Source organism: Nansenia antarctica (assembly GCF_963989245.1).
Source record: "Nansenia antarctica genome assembly, chromosome: 8".
Taxonomy (NCBI): Eukaryota; Metazoa; Chordata; class Actinopteri; order Argentiniformes; family Microstomatidae; genus Nansenia; species Nansenia antarctica.
In genome coordinates this window covers 22144971-22163559 of record NC_137678.1, presented here as the reverse complement: position 1 = coordinate 22163559, position 18589 = coordinate 22144971, and the positions used below count along the sequence as shown (strand labels likewise).

General features: G+C 45.6%; 1 protein-coding gene across 1 annotated transcript; it reads right to left on the bottom strand.

Moving 5' to 3' along the window:
- Positions 1 to 1748: 1748 nt before the first annotated feature.
- On the bottom strand, positions 1749 to 15046 carry LOC308163756 (rho GTPase-activating protein 8-like; the record flags this gene model as incomplete). Its single annotated transcript, XM_080537943.1, has 12 exons — positions 1749 to 1946; positions 3520 to 3623; positions 5787 to 5915; positions 7318 to 7395; positions 8288 to 8361; positions 9220 to 9330; positions 10025 to 10123; positions 10488 to 10574; positions 11283 to 11414; positions 11824 to 11911; positions 13353 to 13496; positions 15007 to 15046. 12 exons carry the CDS (start codon positions 15044 to 15046, stop codon positions 1749 to 1751), a joined length of 1284 nt encoding a protein of 427 aa, XP_080394069.1.
- Positions 15047 to 18589: the final 3543 nt, after the last annotated feature.

Below are 18589 nucleotides of genomic sequence, written 5' to 3'. Positions count from 1 at the left end.
GGCTAGAGCAGACCACTCTGTTGGGAATCAAATCCCAAGTTGAGGAGGGCAGCGGAAGATAAGAACCATATCGCTTCATGTTGCATTAACAGTGATTGATTCCACCCCGTCCCGTCCCCCGTCCCCTGCCTAACCCCCGCCCCCCCCCTCTCTATCTGAGGTGTGTCCCAGCCTCCTCCTTGCACCCATTTCCAGAATCTTCTCCGGGAGAAACTGTGCAGTGCTCAATTAATACAGATCTATTTTAATACACTCGACACAAGGTTTGAACAAATAAAATAAGAAAAAAAAATCTTCTTTTTTATATTCTTTTATCTGTCAACGAACAAAATGAAAAAAGAAACATTGGAATTTGTTTTCATTTTATTGTTTGCCAATTATGCATTCTTACTTACTGTAGCTTGCAATGTTTTATGTATTCTTTTGCCATTATAGGAGGTGGTAGAGAGGGAATGAAGACAACAACACTTTTTAGATGGAAATGTCTTTTTGGCTGTTGAACTAGTGTTTTTTCTTTGTCATTGATAAGGGGACTGTCCAGTGGATAGTGTGTATAGCAGAAGTGTTTGTCTTACATATGCCAATGTAGTTTTTCTTCGTTACGATGCATTAAAAGTTGATTGATGGAAGTTGGTAAATGGTAAAGAGTAGTCTCACTTTTTTTGTACCAAGTTCTTATGAAAAACTGAATCATTAATAAATAAAATTGAAGAACAAAAGTTTTTTGGTTGGTAAACTGTCATTTTTCACATTGTGTATATGCATTATGATGTTCTTGTGGTATAGGTCATTAACTAAATATACAGTATGCATTGGGACTGTTGTCCATTCAGTATCAAGATTATGGATTGAAATTATTATACACAACGATCCATGTTCCATTAAAATGCACTGAAACCTTCGTTCCAAACATATACTGTTGAAATATAAGCAGACACACAGAGCAAATCAACATACAAATTGCACATAGGACAAAGTACAGCGTACACAGTATCAGGGAGACAACGTGGAAGACACCAGGAACTTTCAACTGTCAGTTGAAACCTACCAGTAACAGAACACAATACAACACAGCATCCTTTCAAAAACAGCAGTGTGGATTTGAAGGTTATCCACCTCAATGACTCGGGGAGTCTGAAAAACACTATCAGAATATGAAGCCAGAGCACGTTCTGCATCGACTGACGGAACACTGTCAAGTTGAGCGGCGCCTCGGGTATTCCATTATATATTTGGAGAGGGAAGTCAAGAGTTCAGTAAACTTCTAACTCCTCCTGTAGTGATGGCGGAGGGAGACAACCAGAGAGGCGTGGGGGAGGAGGGGGGGGAGATACGGACGGAAGGAGAGAAGTAATGAAAGTGTAACAACCCTGTTAGTGTTTCGCAGACTTCTGACCGACAGGTCCTCTTTTGTATCCGAAGCACAAAGCACCTCCGAGATCCTCCAGCCTTCAAGGTTATACTGCAAAGCACAAAGCGCCGCCCCCACCGCCCACCCACCCCACCCCACCCCACCCCACCCCACCCCACCTTGCTTTGAACCGTTCAATAAGGAGGATCCGATCTGTCTGTGGCGTCGTTAACGAGAAGGTTTCCCTCCCTCGTGTCTGGGGTGACGTTAACGGTCCCCCCCCTGCCCCCCCCCAGAACTTGGCGTGGTTCTGGGGGGGGCGTTGACGGTCCCCCCCGCCCCCCAGTAGGCGGTGTGGGTGCGAGGGTGCAGCGTCAGGTCAGGTGGGGGGTGTCAGTCAGGGCGTTACCTGGGCGGGGGGGCAGCGGGAGCTGAAGACGCTGTGGTAGTGCTCGATGAGCAGCTGGGTGAAGATGTTGAGGGGGGCGATGGCGCTCAGGGACACGGAGGCCTGGGGGGGCCACGCCAGGTTCACCCCGAACACACACGCCAGGTTGGACGGGCTCATCTTGTTGACGATGCTCTCCTGAGACACCTGCAGAGGGACGGGGGACGGGGGACGGGGGTGTGTGTGTGTGTGTAGGGGGGGGGGGGGGGGGGGGGGCAAAAGAGAGGAGAGAAAGGGAGATAATTGGGGGGGGGGGGGGCAAGAGAGAGGGGAGAAAGGGAGAAACTTTATTTTTTTAAATTCTATCACGACGACTGCCAATGGCCCCTGGCCTGAGCTAGATTACTCTTCCTGCTACAACTGGTGAACTGATGATTCACTTGCTTAGTCAAATGTTTAGGCTAAATGCCTAAAATGTAAAAAATGAGATTATTTTTTTTTTGGGGGGGGGGGGTTGCCAATAAGAAAACAACATGGGGTTGTTACTACTACAACTGTAGTAAGAGAAAACTGAATCTTTTTCAATTTCTTTATTTCCTTTTTTAATAATGACTAAAAGATTGAGAGGCACGTGGAGTGAACTCCCTCCTCGTTCCCCCCCCCCCCCCCCACATAGAGAACAACCTCCTCTGTCCCAGGCAGTGGCGCCCCTCCTATGAACCGTGTTATGACCAACACATCCTGATGTAATGGACCGGGAGGACCTGGGCTGAGGCCGTAAGTAAGGCTGGTCTACGAGAGGCGGGATTGAACAGGACAGGTGATAAGAGTCTACGAGGCACAGCAGATGTCTGGCCCGGGAGCAGTCTGTCTCTGCTCCCCTCTGTGGGACTGCTGGAGAGAGGGAGAGGGGGGGAGGGAGAGAGGGGGAGAGAGAGAGAGGGGGAGAGGGAGAGAGAGAGAGGGGGAGGGGGAAAGGGGTAGAGAGAGAGAGAGAGAGAGGAGGGAGAGAGAGAGAGGTGGGGGGGAGGGAGGGAGAGAGAGGTGGGGGGGAGAGAGAGCGAGAGAGAGGGAGAGAGAGGGGGGAGAGAGAGGGGGGGGGGGGAGGAGGGGGGCCTCATTGAGAGTAATTATGCGCTATCCTCGCTGATTAAACAGTCACTTGTCAAGGTGACTAATGGCGCCCAAGGGGATCCCCCCCTGGGGGAGATCATACAGTAGCGCCGTATTGATTTTCCGCAGGGGAGGTTTTCAAGCAGAATTGACTTATCATCAGTGTACTGGCTGGGATGGCAGGGGGGGGGAGAGGGGGTGGGGGGGGTCTCAGCGCCTAGCGAGCTCATGGAGACCCTGGTGTGTTATGTAACTGGGGGACCCACCCCGCGGCAGATCATCATTCAAAGACCGAATCGGTTTGAACTGGAATTGATGTCGAGAGATTATCATACGGTGCATGTGATTGCAATCTGGTATTCCTTCGCTCTTCGTGGAAAGTATGGACATCTGCAAAGTATAGAAATGACCGTATAGATATTCTCTCAGTCTCGAGGCTACAGGAGAAACCGTTTCCCCCCCCCCCACCCCCTCAATTCCTTGTCCTCTCTCCTCTCCTTTTTTCTTCTCAAAGCCCATTGGAGGAGAAGGTCAGAGGGGAGGAACCTCAGAGCTTCTCCTCCAATGGGTTTCCATCAGGAAGCGAGGAGAGAGAGAGAGAGAGAGAGGACATAAGGAATCAAGGAAAGACTTCAGCCACTCAGCCTGTGGTGCTCTGGAGTCTCACCATGTGAAGGAAGCACACCAGGTACTTGAGCACGATGAAGTTATGCTCCGGCAGGCTCTCTACGATACGTTTACACGTTGGCACGCGCAGACTGCTCTCCACTCCTGAAAGAAAAGCAGTGAGTCAAACACAAAACACAAAAATGAAAACGCCAAAGTTTCACCAAGGAAGCAAATGGTGGGTGTTTGAATGAACCCTGGCTAACGGAGTGTATCGTGACGAAACAAACGGTATGAATTACTAATGATGGAACATGTGAAGTGAACAGGTGCATCGTGGGAGTATGGGTTCTCCTTTTCTGTGTTTATCCAACATGATAACAGGAGGGAGTGTGTTTGTGTGTTCAAGGGAAGTGTATTTGTATAGCACATTTCATACTACAGAGGCAATTCAAAGTGCTTTACATAGATCATAAAAGAAATACAACGAAAGAAGATTACGGTAAGTAAGAAAATAAAAGTAATAAAAATAGATAGAAATAAATATGATAAAACATTTAATAAGCACAGATGAAGTGCTAGTGTTTAGTCATAAATGCTGCAGAACATTAAGGTTTTTAGCCTAGTTTTAAATATATTTAGAGTTTGGAGTTCTTCAGGGAGTTTGTTCCAGGAGCATGCGGCAGAGTGACTGAAAGCTGCTTCACTGGGTTTTGTTTTCACTCTTAGAATGTTTAGTAGGTTGGTCTCAGCAGACTTTAGGGGCCTTGCTGGAATATAGAGTGAGAGGAGGTCTGATATGTATTTTGGTCCAATACCTTTTTGTAATTTATATCCAATGACTAAAGTACTTTGAATTAAATTCTCTGAGAGACTGGTAGCCAGTGTAGAGATCTCAGGATTGGTGTAATGTGTTCATGTTTCTTTGTTTTTGTTAGGACCCTAGCTGCAACATTTTGGATGAGCTGCAATTTGCGAACAGCCCCCTTAGATAGGCCTGTTAGTAGACCAGCCCCTTTAGATAGGCCTGTTAGCAGACCAATTTAGGACAGTGTCTACAGTCCTACCCATGTTTTTAGTCATTTATCTATTAGAATGTGGTGGTTTACAGTGTTTCACAGGCAGCACTAAAATCTAGTAATACCAAAACTGAGATCTTTCCGGAATCTGCATGTCATTAAGCACCTCAATAAGCACAGTTTCAGTGCTGTGTAGGGGAGCGATAGCCTGATCGATAGTCATCAAAGAGGTAATTTAGGGACGGATAGTTGCCAAGTTGTTTGTGGACAACCTTTCCAATTATTTTTCCTATAAAAAGGGTAGGTTTGATATGGATGAGTAGAGCTCAGAGGACAACTGCTCCTTGAAACATAAACCTCGCCCCCAGAAGACTTCATCTACCGCCCAGATCTCCTGTTGGTCAGGGATCCATCTTCTATATTTGGATTGGCAATCGCTCACCCTCCGCCTCCTTACCTCCACAGGGTTCTCTCCCCCCCTCCCTCCCTCTCTCTCTCTTTCTCTCTCTCTGCTTCAATAGCCCCGTCTGCACTGATTTTCATTGTGCCCTCTATAATCTCCCTACTGTGTCCTTTCCTCTTCACTCGCTCCAAGCTCAGGGGCCTAATCATTGATCTCTATACAAAACGGCTAAGGTGGGGGAATTGCGTTGGCGGCGCGATCCTTCACGCTACGATCAGGGGGTCGTTTTCCATGATAATGAACGACCCTGACGGGAGGACGTTCATTACACACAATGTCCTCGTACGTAGAAGCGTGACAAGTGAGGCTGGGTGAATGCACATGACATTGATCTCGTCTTCTCTGAGCTCCCAGATCGGTGCTAAAAAGGGAGAGGGGCTGGAGAGGAGGAGGGGGGAGCCCGCTAGGAGAGGGAGGAAGGGAAGGGAAGGGAGAGGGAGTGAGGAGGCCCTGTTAAGACTATTGGTATGCACCCCAGGACTGTCCCAACAGGTACTATATCCTTGATCTGGGTTTACAGAGAGGAGGGGAGGTAAGAGTACTCACTGACTATGTCCTACAGAGAGGAGGGGAGGTAAGAGTACTCACTAACTATGTCCTGGACCTGGGCATACAGAGAGGTGGGAAGGTAAGAGTACTCACTAACTATGTCCTACAGAGAGGAGGGGAGGTAAGAGTACTCACTAACTATGTCCTGGACCTGGGCATACAGAGAGGTGGGAAGGTAAGAGTACTCACTAACTATGTCCTGGACCTGGGCATACAGAGAGGTGGGAAGGTAAGAGTACTCACTAACTATGTCCTGGACCTGGGCATACAGAGAGGTGGGAAGGTAAGAGTACTCACTAACTATGTCCTGGACCTGGGCGTAGAGGGGGAAGGTGAGCAGAGGCTCTGGCAGCTCTCTGAGGAAGGTCTTGAGGATGACCGCCGGCACGTGGATGTCTCCATACTGCTCGAAGCTCACCGGCTTCCCTGGAGTGGGGGGGACAGCATGTCCTCGTTAACACTAGAACAGTCATGAGGGGTAATTTGCCTGTGAGTAAAAAAATATGTTATATCTTTGCACTCGATCAAATTTCAGGACCCTCCTTTCATGACTTTTCCTAGATATGTGCGTTCTACCACCCAGTATCCTTACATTTTCAAAATCACATCAGGATAAGCTAGTATAAAGTTATTTTGCTGTTTTTCTGTGTAGGAAGCAGGCCAATTTACAAGCGGCCAACTAGTGGTCGTTGTGTGTAAATAGCAGCTTAGCATTGAAAAAGGACTCAACAACGCTGACAAGCGGCTCTTTTAGTAGGTAAAAAAGGCACGGCTGTTCTAGTGTTAAGAGTGATTGGGGTTAGATCAGATTAGATTCAACCTTTTGTCATTGCAACAGAATACAAGAAATGTAGTTTTTTGCTCTAGGCACAGGGTCAGCCATAGTCAGCACCTCTGGAGCAATCAGGGGTCAAGTGCCTTCCTCAAGGGCACAACGGCAGTGGTAGGCACCTCAGATATGATGCCAGCAACCCTCCAGTCACCAGCTCACATGCAGCTCCCTCCTGAGGTGGGGATCGAACCAGCGACCTTTCGATTGCTAGCCGGCCCTCTCTAACCTCTAGGCTAACCGCCGCCCCCTAAGAGTGACGCACTGGATATCCAATCACATCACAGCACCCTGGGAGATGGGAGTCTCGCTTCAGTACACGCCGACTGGAGTCAATCTCTCTACCACGGCTGACCGTTATCATAATGACGACACCCGTCACCAAACGATACGCCGTAAAATCAACACTGTGGCTAAGCAGGGTAATCGAGATTCCGGACAGTTCTACGACGCGCAGGGCGTGTCGATATGATGGCACATGCTTTAAATGGCTCTACGCTAGAGTACACACATACAGACAGACACCCACACCCACACCCACACCCACACACACACACACACACACACACACACACACACACACACACACACACACACAAACCCCCCCCCCACACACACACACCCACAAACCCACACACACACAGACGGGACTCTCAAAATGGAGTTATCGACTGTTGTGTTGTGTACAAATGAGATGGTCCCGAAAAAAAATAAACAGTGTCTTTGAGTCACCAGAGCCGACCAGGGCCATGTGCTGTAGGATGGACTATGTGATCTCTAGAAAGTGAGCGGGGGAGATCTAATGAAGTGGAACGCAGACAGTAATGGACACTATCTCCGTCTGTGAGTCTGGAGGCGACAGGGGGAGGGGGGGGGGGGTTAGCGGCGATGGCATCTGAGCCGCTGGAGATGGAACTTTATTGATCCTCTCTGCCTGGAAGTCGGAGATAAAAAGCCCCTGCGGCCGAGCGTGGGAGACCCCCTTGTTCCCCGGCTCACCTAGGTTATAGAGCTTCTGGATGTCCTTGATGAGCTGAACGCGCGCCGACCTCCTGAAGATGCCCTCTGTGTGCAGCCCTGAGGAGGGAGGGAGGGAGAGAGAGACAGAGACAGACACAGAGAGAAAGAGTGAAGAGAGAGCGAGAGAGAGAGAGAGAGACAGACAGACAGACAGAGAAACAGAGACAGAGAAAAAGAGGGAAGAGAGAGAGAGGAGAGAGAGGAGAGGGAGAGAGAGAGACAGACAGAGAAACAGACAGAGAGAGAAAGAGGGAAGAGTGAGAGAGGAGAGAGAGAGAGAGAGAGAGAAAGACAGACAGACAGACAGAGAAACAGACACAGAGAGAAAGAGGGAAGAGTGAGAGAGAGAGAGAGAGAGAGAGAGAGAGAGAGAGAGAGACAGACACAGAGAAAAAGAGGGAAGAGAGAGAGAGAGAGTAATGGTATCTAAATTATTAATTCAACAACCATTATTATGCCCTGTAGGAAACAGAGCGGTGAGTTATCCCAGTGGCGTTTCAACACATCCTACCATTACACCACTACTTGGATGGTAATAACATACTGTACTGTGCAATTACACTTAGTCACAGTGTAAACAGTTTAACACTAGAACAGCTGTGGTGGGGTCATTTGAACCTTGTGAGTATAAAAGAAAAAAACTACTACCTTTGCACTCGATCAAATTTCAGGACCCTCCTTTCATGACTTTTTCCTAGATATGTGCGTTCTACCACACTAAAAGTCAAATAACCCCCCCATTTGAAAAAAATAAAAGTTGCGCTAAAAGTAGGTGAAACAACGTCGCACTCCCAGTGTTAACCACTACTATATTTTACATTATATTTCTATGGTATGGACCCCTCATCACAAGTCACATCCACAATGTATTACAATGCGATTACCACTGTAACTACAGCACATTGACTGATAATTTCCAGCAGCCACAGGCAACGCTAGGGTCCCTTACCTCTGTCTTTGAGATAGGACACAGTCTGGGAGACTACGGGAGGGATGACAGCCCCCTGGCTCTTCTCACGGATGCTAGGGAGATCAGAGGAAGAGACGTTGGAACGTTTTACAGGCTGGCTTAAGAATACAACGGATCTTCAGTGGGGATTCTGTATCGAAAATGATATTTAGTCCAGGACCAGGGCTGTGTTCTGGAAAACCAGCCCTATTTGATTTGATTGATTTGATTTGATTTTTATTAGGAATTTACAATAGAATCATTTACGCATTATGACACTAAGTAATGTCCAGAGGATAGCATTTGAAAGCATTATTTAAAACACTTATTTCCAAAGTGGTCCTCGGTGGAAACATAAAATGAATAAAAAAAAATGTGGGCACCCCTGGTTTAAATGTCTGTTACAATTCATCTCCTAAGTGATTGAAAGCAAACCTGAATTTCTTTTGATTTTTCCATGTTTGAAGGGAGGCCTTAAAATACATCCACGGGTATACCTCCAATTTGACTCAAATGATGTCAATTAGCCATCGGAAGCTTCTAAAAGCAAAGACATAATTTTCTGGAATTCTCCAAGCTGTTTAAAGGCACAGTCAATTTAGTGTATGTAAACTTCTGACCCATTGGAAATGTGACAGATTAGAGAAATAATCTGTCTGTAAATATATTACTTGTTACTTGTCATGCACAAAGTAGATGTCCTAACAGACTTGCCAACACTATAGTTTGTTAACATGAAATCTGTGGAGTGGTTTAACAAAATTGTTATGATGACTTCAAGTGTATGTAAACTTCCGACTTCCTTAAACTGTAAAAATGCATGATATTTTGTTGTTGTTGAGGTATCTGGAAAACAAATAAAAACCCCAAATATGGGCAATGTGCTGGAGTGAAATGTGTGTGTGTGAGAAGACACACACACAGAGACTCACTAGTGCAGGCTGACTCCAAACTGCTGGGTGGGGAGAGGAGGCCGGGGCGGGGGGGTCTTCACCGGGGGAGGGGGGCCGCCCTTCTGGGCCGCCTGCAGCCTCTCGTCGTGCCTGAGGGGGGTTACACGGAACTGTTGACGGTTTGTCTTTAAACTGATACAAATCTGAAATGAAGTACTGAGTGTACAGAAGCCGCTTCTTCAAACCGAGGTTTAAAAAAGTGGAAACCTGACATCTCCTCAAGGGTTTCCCTCTCTCCGTCTAGCTGTACTGTATAAATATTAAATCGGTTAGACGGCTGTGTGTGCTTTTCCTCTGGATCACTAGAACAAGCTACACATTTGGGGGCGAATATCAATTTTCAAAGAAGTACTTCAAGAGGTTTTCTTCCATATTATGATTAATATAATATGGCACCTGCTACCTCCAGTAGGAAATGGACACACACACACACACACACACACACACACACACACACACACCCCACCCCACCCCACCCACACACTCAGAAGAAACCAAGGATTCTGCTCAGAATTAGAATATTCCTATGGTTTCTATGGATTCTACTAGGATAGAAAGTTCCAAGTGAACAGTGATGCACGTGCACAGTTTCTGAGAGGAACACGTGGGTGTTTTGAGGCGTAAGTAAGTAAGTAATGTTTATTTATATAGCACATTTTTCAACGACAAAACAGCCGTGCTTAACAGAAAACACTAGTAAAAGAGAAACAACAGATAAAAATACACTAAAAACAAGGTGCAATACAAAAGACAAGTGCAGAAGTCAAAGTAAAGCGTAGTAAACCTGAGGACGTCAGCAGGGATGATGAGCTGCTCGTAGTTGAGGTGGTCTCTGAGCTCCGCCAGGTAGTTCACGTACGTCAGCTTCTTCCCAAACTTGTGGCTTTGAGGAAAAGTCAAGAATCATAATATAGTATAATAATAATTAATAATTGTCATGCAATCAACTTATCAGTCAATAATTGGAATGAAGTATTTTTTGCTCAAGGCACTGGGTCACAGCCATAGTCGGCGCCCCTGGAGCAATTAGGGGATAAGTGCCTTGCTCAAGGGCACATGCAGCTCCCTCCTGAGGCGGGGATTGAACCATCGACTTTCCGATTGCTGGCTGGCCTCTTTAACCTCTAGGCGGCTACCGCCGGTCCATTTAGGTAGTTCCATAGAGAGAGCATAGATTTAACAAGAGATAATTATATTTGGATGAAAGCCAACTTCCTGGGAGGGAGATGGTGGTGCGTGCTGCATACCTGATGAGGGGTTTGAAGATGTTCCAGATGATTCTGATGAAGTTTGTGGGATGGACGACATACAGGGCTTTCAGGTTCTTCTTGTACCTGTTATAAAGGTAACACACACACACACACACACACACACACACACACACACACACACACACACACAAACAAGGATTCGAATTTGAATTATTTATATTGAAACGATTCTACTAGCTTAGAAATTCCCAATTGCCTCAAGAAGGAAACCAAACAGAAGAGCCACAAAGAGTCACAAACAGCCCACCCATATGATTGTTTACCAAAAAAACGCCTCAACCTAAAAAAAAGAATCATCCCTCCTGCATTATTAAAGAGGAGTACTTAGATACGGATGGCCTAAATGACTCGACTAAAAGCATGTAAATAAATACATTTAATTGTGAGGAAAGTACTCCGTAGGGCGCTGTGCGAGGATACGATACAGCACAGAGAGCTTGACACAGGAGGAGGAAGAGGGGGAGGGGGAGGAGGAGTAAGTAGGTAAGTAAGTAAAGCTTTATTTATATAGCACCTTTCATACAAGAAATGCAGCTCAAAGTGCTTTCCAACAGGATAAAAAACATATACAAGCCTAAAATGAATATAAAAGCAGGGGAAGTATATAAAACAGTAAAAAAACTGTAAAAATAAAATACAATAAAAGAAGAGAAACAAATGTAAGAAATAAATAGATAAAACATTACAAGTCCCTTGCCTTGAAAATATTTAAGAGTCCCTTAGGAGGAGGAGGAGGAGGGGGAGGGGGAGGTAGCAGACAACGTGACGTACTTTCTGTCAAACTCCTTGTAGGCGTCTCGGAGCCAGCGCAGGGAGGGCTTGTTGCTGCTGCGCAGGCCGTAGTGGAAGTACACCACGGTGTAGTCGCTCTCCACGTACTGGTCCAGCGTGTACTTCAGATACCTGCAGGGGGCAGCGCAGGGCCTGTCAGCAACACCACACACACTCCAGCCAGCTAGGATCAATCTTGGTTCACGGGGGGGGTAGATAGTACAGTTTATATGGAAAGGATAAATGATGTATGTAGCGACGTAGACTGGCAGAGAGTCATGTACCGTAGACACACACACACACACACACACACACACACACACACACACACACACACACACACACACACACACACACACAGAGAGGAACACACGCAGAGACTCAGAGACACAAACAAACAGAGACACACACACACACACACACACACACACACACACACACAGAGAGAGACACACACACAAAGAGACACACACACACACACACACACACACAGAGAGGCACACACAGACACACACACACTTCCTGCCCCGTCCTGACTCACTCCAGTAGGCGATGGTGGTTGAGTTGGTGCGAGGGGGGCATGCAGCAGCTACTGAAGATTATCAACTTCCTGCCATAATTGTCATCCCCTGGAGAGACAGGCACAGTATCAGACACAGCCTAATCCTCCCTCACCCTTCCTCACCCTTCCTCACCCCTTCCTCCCGCCAAAACCCGAGACAACAGCCAGGAGAAACAGGCACAGCATCAGACACCGCCTAATCTTCCCTCACCTCTTCCTCACCCCTTCCTCACCCCTTCCTCACCCCTTCTTCACCTCTGCCACCCGCCCAATCCTCACTCACCTCTCCCCTTCCTCACCCCTGCCCCCCACCCAACCCCCCCCTAGCTGACACTCTGTTACCAGTTTATCACACAGAATGGCAATCAGCAATCAGCCCTGTAAACTTTAGTCATTTACATTTTTTCTAAGATTTCCTTCCTGAACAAGGTTGGCTGTTATCAGACGACAGGTTTAATACAACTTCACAGGGGGAGAGAGAGAGAGAGAGAGAGAGAGAGAGAGAGAGAGAGAGAGAGAGAGAGAGAGAGAGAGAGAGAGAGAGAGAGAGAGAGAGAGAGAGAGAGAGAGAGAGAGAAAGGCTGTTTCCTTGTGGACTGTCCCGTACTATAAACATCCACGGCATCCACGTTTGGTTCGCGAGGGCAAATTGCCAATGCGTGAGCTTTGAGATAAGACTCGTTTTCGACAAAAGGGTTCCTGGAAGGGGGTTAGGTTAATCCAGGGCACAGTGACAGTTTACACAAGAGCCAAATCATTTACATACTGTCGGGATCAAGGGAGGTGTATGGCAGAACACACTCATCCAGCCAGACCTGTTTCACTAGGAAGTCTCCAACAAATCATTGAGAGAAGAAAAAGCTAACCGGGGGGCATTGTGATTGATAAACTGTGATTGCTCAACCATTCATTGGATTTTATAAGACTGTTTGGAGGAGGGGAATGCCATAGCACCAATGGGGTGAGAGTAGATAGACAGATATTCTAACATTTCTAGTTCCGCCACCTACCTATACCTACCAATGTGCAGAACTGAAACTTTGTGACTGCCAATGGCCCCTGGTCCTAGCATAGATTATTATGTATTTCATTTTTTTCCTTATGATGACTGACGTATAGATTGATTCACTTACATTAGACAAATGTACTTGTAAGTCGTACGTTGTTGTAAGTCGCTTTTGGATCAAAGCTTCTGCTAAATAAAATGTCAAAAATGTAAAGTTGTGATGGAGACAGAATCCTAATAAGTACCTATGTATTGTGATGAGCCTCGTATGGTGAGGTCCCTGCCGGCACCCAGCCCTACACTGCAAAAGGTACATCTAAGTAAAATATCTTTCAAGGCAATATATGCTTGCATATTAAGATATCTTTGACTTCTTTTAAGAAATTCTTGGCAAGTGAAATTTTCCTGTTCTGTTGGCAGATAATTCCGATAATTTATTTCCCCCTTTTTAAAGCTTTTTTTTCTCTTGTTTTTGAGAGCTGACTTTTTGTAGTGTACTTACCGGTGACTTGGAGGATGCCGTGGCGAGCCACGTCGTAGTAGGGGTGAGACGCGTCCTGACTGCTGGCGCCTCTGGGTGGCACTGCAGGGCGATCCCCCAGACGACTCTGCTCTTCCTCTTCTTCCTCCTCCTCTTTCTGCAGTTCTGAGGAGATAAAGGGGGGGGGGGTCAGAGTGTTACTCTGTAGCACGCTGGCTTTGAGGACACAATCACACAAAAAGCTGTACAGCATGTGAGCTTTTGCGGCGCTTACTCAAATAAAAGTATTACAAATGAAATTCAAACGAAGGGAGAGTTCACACGGCACAAATAAACGCCTGTGGCCAGATGACGGGACACAGAGTAAAGCCAATGGTTATGTACTGACCATTTTCAACAATATTTCTATTGGATTAATGAAGGCCAAGTTTGATGCGTTTGTTCACCAATACCGTATGCCCAACAAAATCATATCCGACTGCAACATCAACATTTCCTAGCGTTATCATGTCTGAGGCTGTTTTTTTACCCTACCAAAAACGGATAATCCAAGGGAGAAATAAGTTCAATAACATGTTCTGGAAACTTCTGTTTCTAATCTATGGCGGCTATCTGTATTTCCCCTGCTGCACACAGGGCCAGGAAGCAGCCTAAATACAGAGTCTGACAGAAGGAGAGGAAATGCCCAGAGGGACGGAGTTTGCTTATTTTGGATGGACAATGGTCGTATTTACACAAGTTTTCTTGGCCAAGAGAAACAGTAATCTTTTCTCTCTGGTGTGACTGACTTCACAGAAACGCTGTGGTCAACGTCTCAGAACAAACGCTCTAAGAAACACAGGTGTCAGCACTGCGGCCGAATCACATGTTGCTCTTGTCAGCGGACGGCGCAGGGGGCTGCGGTGATGTCACAACAACATCAGGCTTTGTTGTAGGTCTTCTAGGTTCTTTCCCAGCTCCACTGCTGCTGCTTGCCTGGCTTTCTGGGAGCGTCTGGGAGCTCCACCTCAGAGCCCTTGGCAGTGGATAAGGAGGGAGGGGGGGCAGCGGGCACTGACTCACCGCTGAGAGACGTGGGCCCTGGTTTAATTAACAATGTGCAGCTACTACCACCACCCCTCCAGACGCAATTATGAGCTTGGCCCGTCTTATCTGGAAAATGAACCTTCCTCCCTTCCCCTCCTCCCTTCCCCTCCTCCTCCTCCTCCTCCTCTCTACTTCTTGCAAGAGTGCCCTCCCTAAAAATAGCGTCTGTCTGTGAGTGGCGTGGTGCAGAATGTGTTATCGAACGTGCTGCTGGAGAGGGAAAGAAACAAATCCTGTTTGGGATTGGCCGGTTCCTCTGAGTGATTCACTTCCTCTGGTGGCTCTTATGCCAGGCATGGGCTGACTCACAGGGGAGGGAAGAGGCCCCGTCACTGGTGAACATGTTGTGCTTCATCCCTGCCTGGATGCAGTTAGAGGTAACTGCTGAGCCATGGACTATATATATTTTTTCCCCATCACTCTTTAGGAAGACGTTGGGTGTGAGCTTGCAGCAGTGACCTCATCGGTTCACCGGTTTTCGATGAGCTCGTTTGACTGGATATCCTCGATGTGTCACCCTGACCTAACATAATAGTGACTGTCCGGCACTGTTTGGGTGATTTAACATGCTGCGGTACAAGTATCTCACCTATTTCCGCCAACTGCTCAAGATCTGTCGCTGAGATCATGGTTGTCTTCACTTCCAGGGTCAACACTAAAAACAAACATTTGACACGATATGGGATTAACAACGTTTTGTATATGTGACACACTATACTCAGTTATAGATCATATTACACTCAGTTTACACAGTGTTGACAGTTAGTCAAATGATGGGCTGAATTACTTTGGAACGTTTTGTGGTAGGTTAATACTTGCCAGCTATACAAACCAAACAGGTGACAACAATTCAAGGACTTTCAAAAAGGACACAATTAGTCAATTAAATGTCAAGTTCTATAGAACGATTTGTAAAACATAAAATGAATGTGACGTGGTCATGAGGGCATTCAAAAAATCACATGAACACAAGTGAACGAAAGCTCTATTCAATCAGGTAAACAAATAATAATATACAGGGGTCTAGAAGAAGCCAGGGAGAGATTGTGTTCGTTGTGTTTGTTCCATAACCTGCACCGAGCGGGAGACTTCCATAGACCTTGACACCCTTTCTAAGGGGATGTACACTACAGTATTAGGAGTGAAAGGAGTCGGCTTCCATTCAAGCACAACATCCTCTGTGACTGAGAGATAGCGGCCTCGCTCCTGACAAGCTGTGCTTCCAACACAAAAGAGGGCCTCTGCTCAGCTATGTGTGATATGACCAGCAAAACCTCACCGGGGACTCAAATTAGAGCGAGCCCCTTCAATACTGCATTACCATGACAAAAAGGCTGCCGGTGTTGTGCAATTCTTAACACTATTCAAGGACTGTCTGTTTGGTGGACTGTAGCAGGAGCTAGCTAGAGTCTACACTTGAACATGCACTAACAGAACATTATGAACAGTAGGATACGACTAGGCTGTCTAGTGTTTGTGTGAGGCACTACTCTAGTCAGTGTTGCATTACATTTACATTACATTTTTGGCATTTAGAAGACGCCTTATTCCAAAGCGACTTTACAATCAATACATTTGACTAAGCGAGTGAATCATCAATCCACCAGTCGTATCAGGTCATTTCATTTGTGTCACTTTATAGCCTACTATTGTGATTGTTTTGCGATAATTAGGCTGTTGTCCCTTCTTCCTTGTTGTTGTACTTATTATGAATGAATGAATGAATGAATGAATGGTCTTTATTGTCATTAATACAGTACAGGTACCATACAACGACATTTAGGAGGGGGGGCTCCCCTGGTGCTAGGAAAAAGACTAAAAACAAGAGGGCCAAGGGTCAAATAAAAAAGGGAAAAGAGCTGGTTTACATAAATAAAGGCTATGTACACTATCCACTATACTATACAATAAAACACTGTGCTGTACTCTATGCTATGCTATAAATATCCTAACATTTCCTATATCTGAACCTTATGTACACATTGCACAGCAAATTGATATTGTTGATTGTTGCGGAGTTGCTTCATCTAAAGCAGGTATCATAACATTGTATCCTGAATATTGTGTAAATGAAACCATTAGGCTACAATTTCATTTGATTTGTGTGCAAAACATAGCGAGAGGGATAGCAACACACGTCCACTCTAAAATGGATGATCCAAGTTAGATGTTGACATGGGTTCAGTTAAATATGAGTGCAGGCAAAACTAGGAAAAAATCTTAAGCCCTATCGTATTACCATGTCGTGATACAGGAGTTACATTGGGTCAAGAAACTACCAGAACAAAAATAAGCATTGATAGAAGAACGGAGTTGAAATGGTTGCAGGACTGAGTTTCAGTGACATCCATGCCTAAAAGTTAGATCAAGGCTTCATTGCAGCGAGTTACAAAACTGCACCTGAAACAGTTTCTGCCCACTATTATTACTATGTTCAGTTTCTGCTTGGAGAATCATTGAGCACTTAAAGAGTTTGGCACTATCCTACTACTGGTGTCCCTTAAGTCTATATTCATTGACAGTGACACACTATTTGATAGACTTTAAACACGACTTTACGAGACGGACAGTGTATTCTATCACCTGGCCTGAATGACCTGATACACTGAGCAGGCTACACGTTTACACTCGGCGTCATGGGAGAGAAGAAAGTTCTCCAAACATTTTTTTTAACCTTGTAAAAAAATAAATTATTATAAACACTGTCCTAAGATGAACGGTGAGGGGGGGGAAAAAAACAATAAACAACTTACCTTGACCATGCCAGCCAGCGGTGAAAACACACGTTCAGGTGCCGCTTTGACGTAAAAACTTCCTCAACTCAGAGTAGCTGTTAGTGCGCATGCTCACACGGTGTCAAACGATTACTGTCATCCGATTTGCGAGAAGTGGATGGAATGAGAGGTACAACTATCTAAAAAAGTTCTCTGAAAGTCCTTTGTTGAAACGATTATTTGTTCCCCTGACTTTGCTTCCAAGAAGAAAAAAAACATGTTTATAGAAGGAAGTGATTCTTAGGCTAAGTTTCCTTTTGGCAATTAGGACGGTCAAAAAGAGATGGCTATCTGGCTACATAGTCATGTAATAATCTCTCAGGGGATATAGGCCTAACTCATAATCATGATATTCAATCAACCCAAAGATAATTCAACAATTATGAGTTGTCTAAAACCACTGATAACCTCAGTGTACATTATGATACAGGCCAGCCAATATTACACTGAAATGCCTCCTCAAGCATTTAGCACAGGCCACCACTTCACTTAATTGATGAATTGATGATTCACCATGCCTAGTGTGTACACACACACACACACACACACACACACACACACACACACACACACACAATAGGATAGCCCTAAGTGTCAGAGTTCCAAGGGGACACATCATAATCCTGTCTAACGTTGACCTATCAGAAACCGTGGCCGTGATCTGAAGCCTTTGAAATGCCTGTTAATTGGCCACAAGTGTCAGTCAAGTTTCTTGTCTTCTTGCTCTCTAACCTTCAGCTATTTTATATTCTATTAAATGCCAGAGCAAGATGTAAGGTTAACTTGGGAGTGGTAGACAGCAGCTACTTTTGCTTCTCTCGCTGTCAAAACAGCCTCAATTATTTGTGGCATTGATTCCACAAGATGGTTGGCAAGATTCCTTTGAGATTCTGCTCCATGACGACATGATTGCATCACGCGATTTTGGCAGAATTTTTTAGGTGCACTTTCTTTTGGTTTCTTTAGGTGTTCTTTTGGATTCAGATCTGGTGAACGGGCAGGCCACTGAAGAACACTACACTCCATGTTCATGAAACTAAGTTTGAGACGACTTTTGCTTTGTGACATGGTGCATTATCATGCTGGAAGTAGCCATTAGAAGAGGGGTACATTCAAGCGATGATTGATTGGTGTTAATTAACAGGCCCAAAGTGTGCCAAGAAAACATCCCCCACACTATTACCACACTTTCACCGACGTGGACTGTGTCCAGATGTTCCTAATAAAGTGTTCAGTGAATGTTAGTCATTTTGGGTGACAACGTCTGCTAAATGGCATATATTACATATATTATTATCCCTAAGTGTCGAAATCACATGGGACAGGATTTGTTGAGAGAGATATCTCATAATCCTGTCCGACGTTGACCTATCAGAGATCTTTGGCTGTGATCTGACA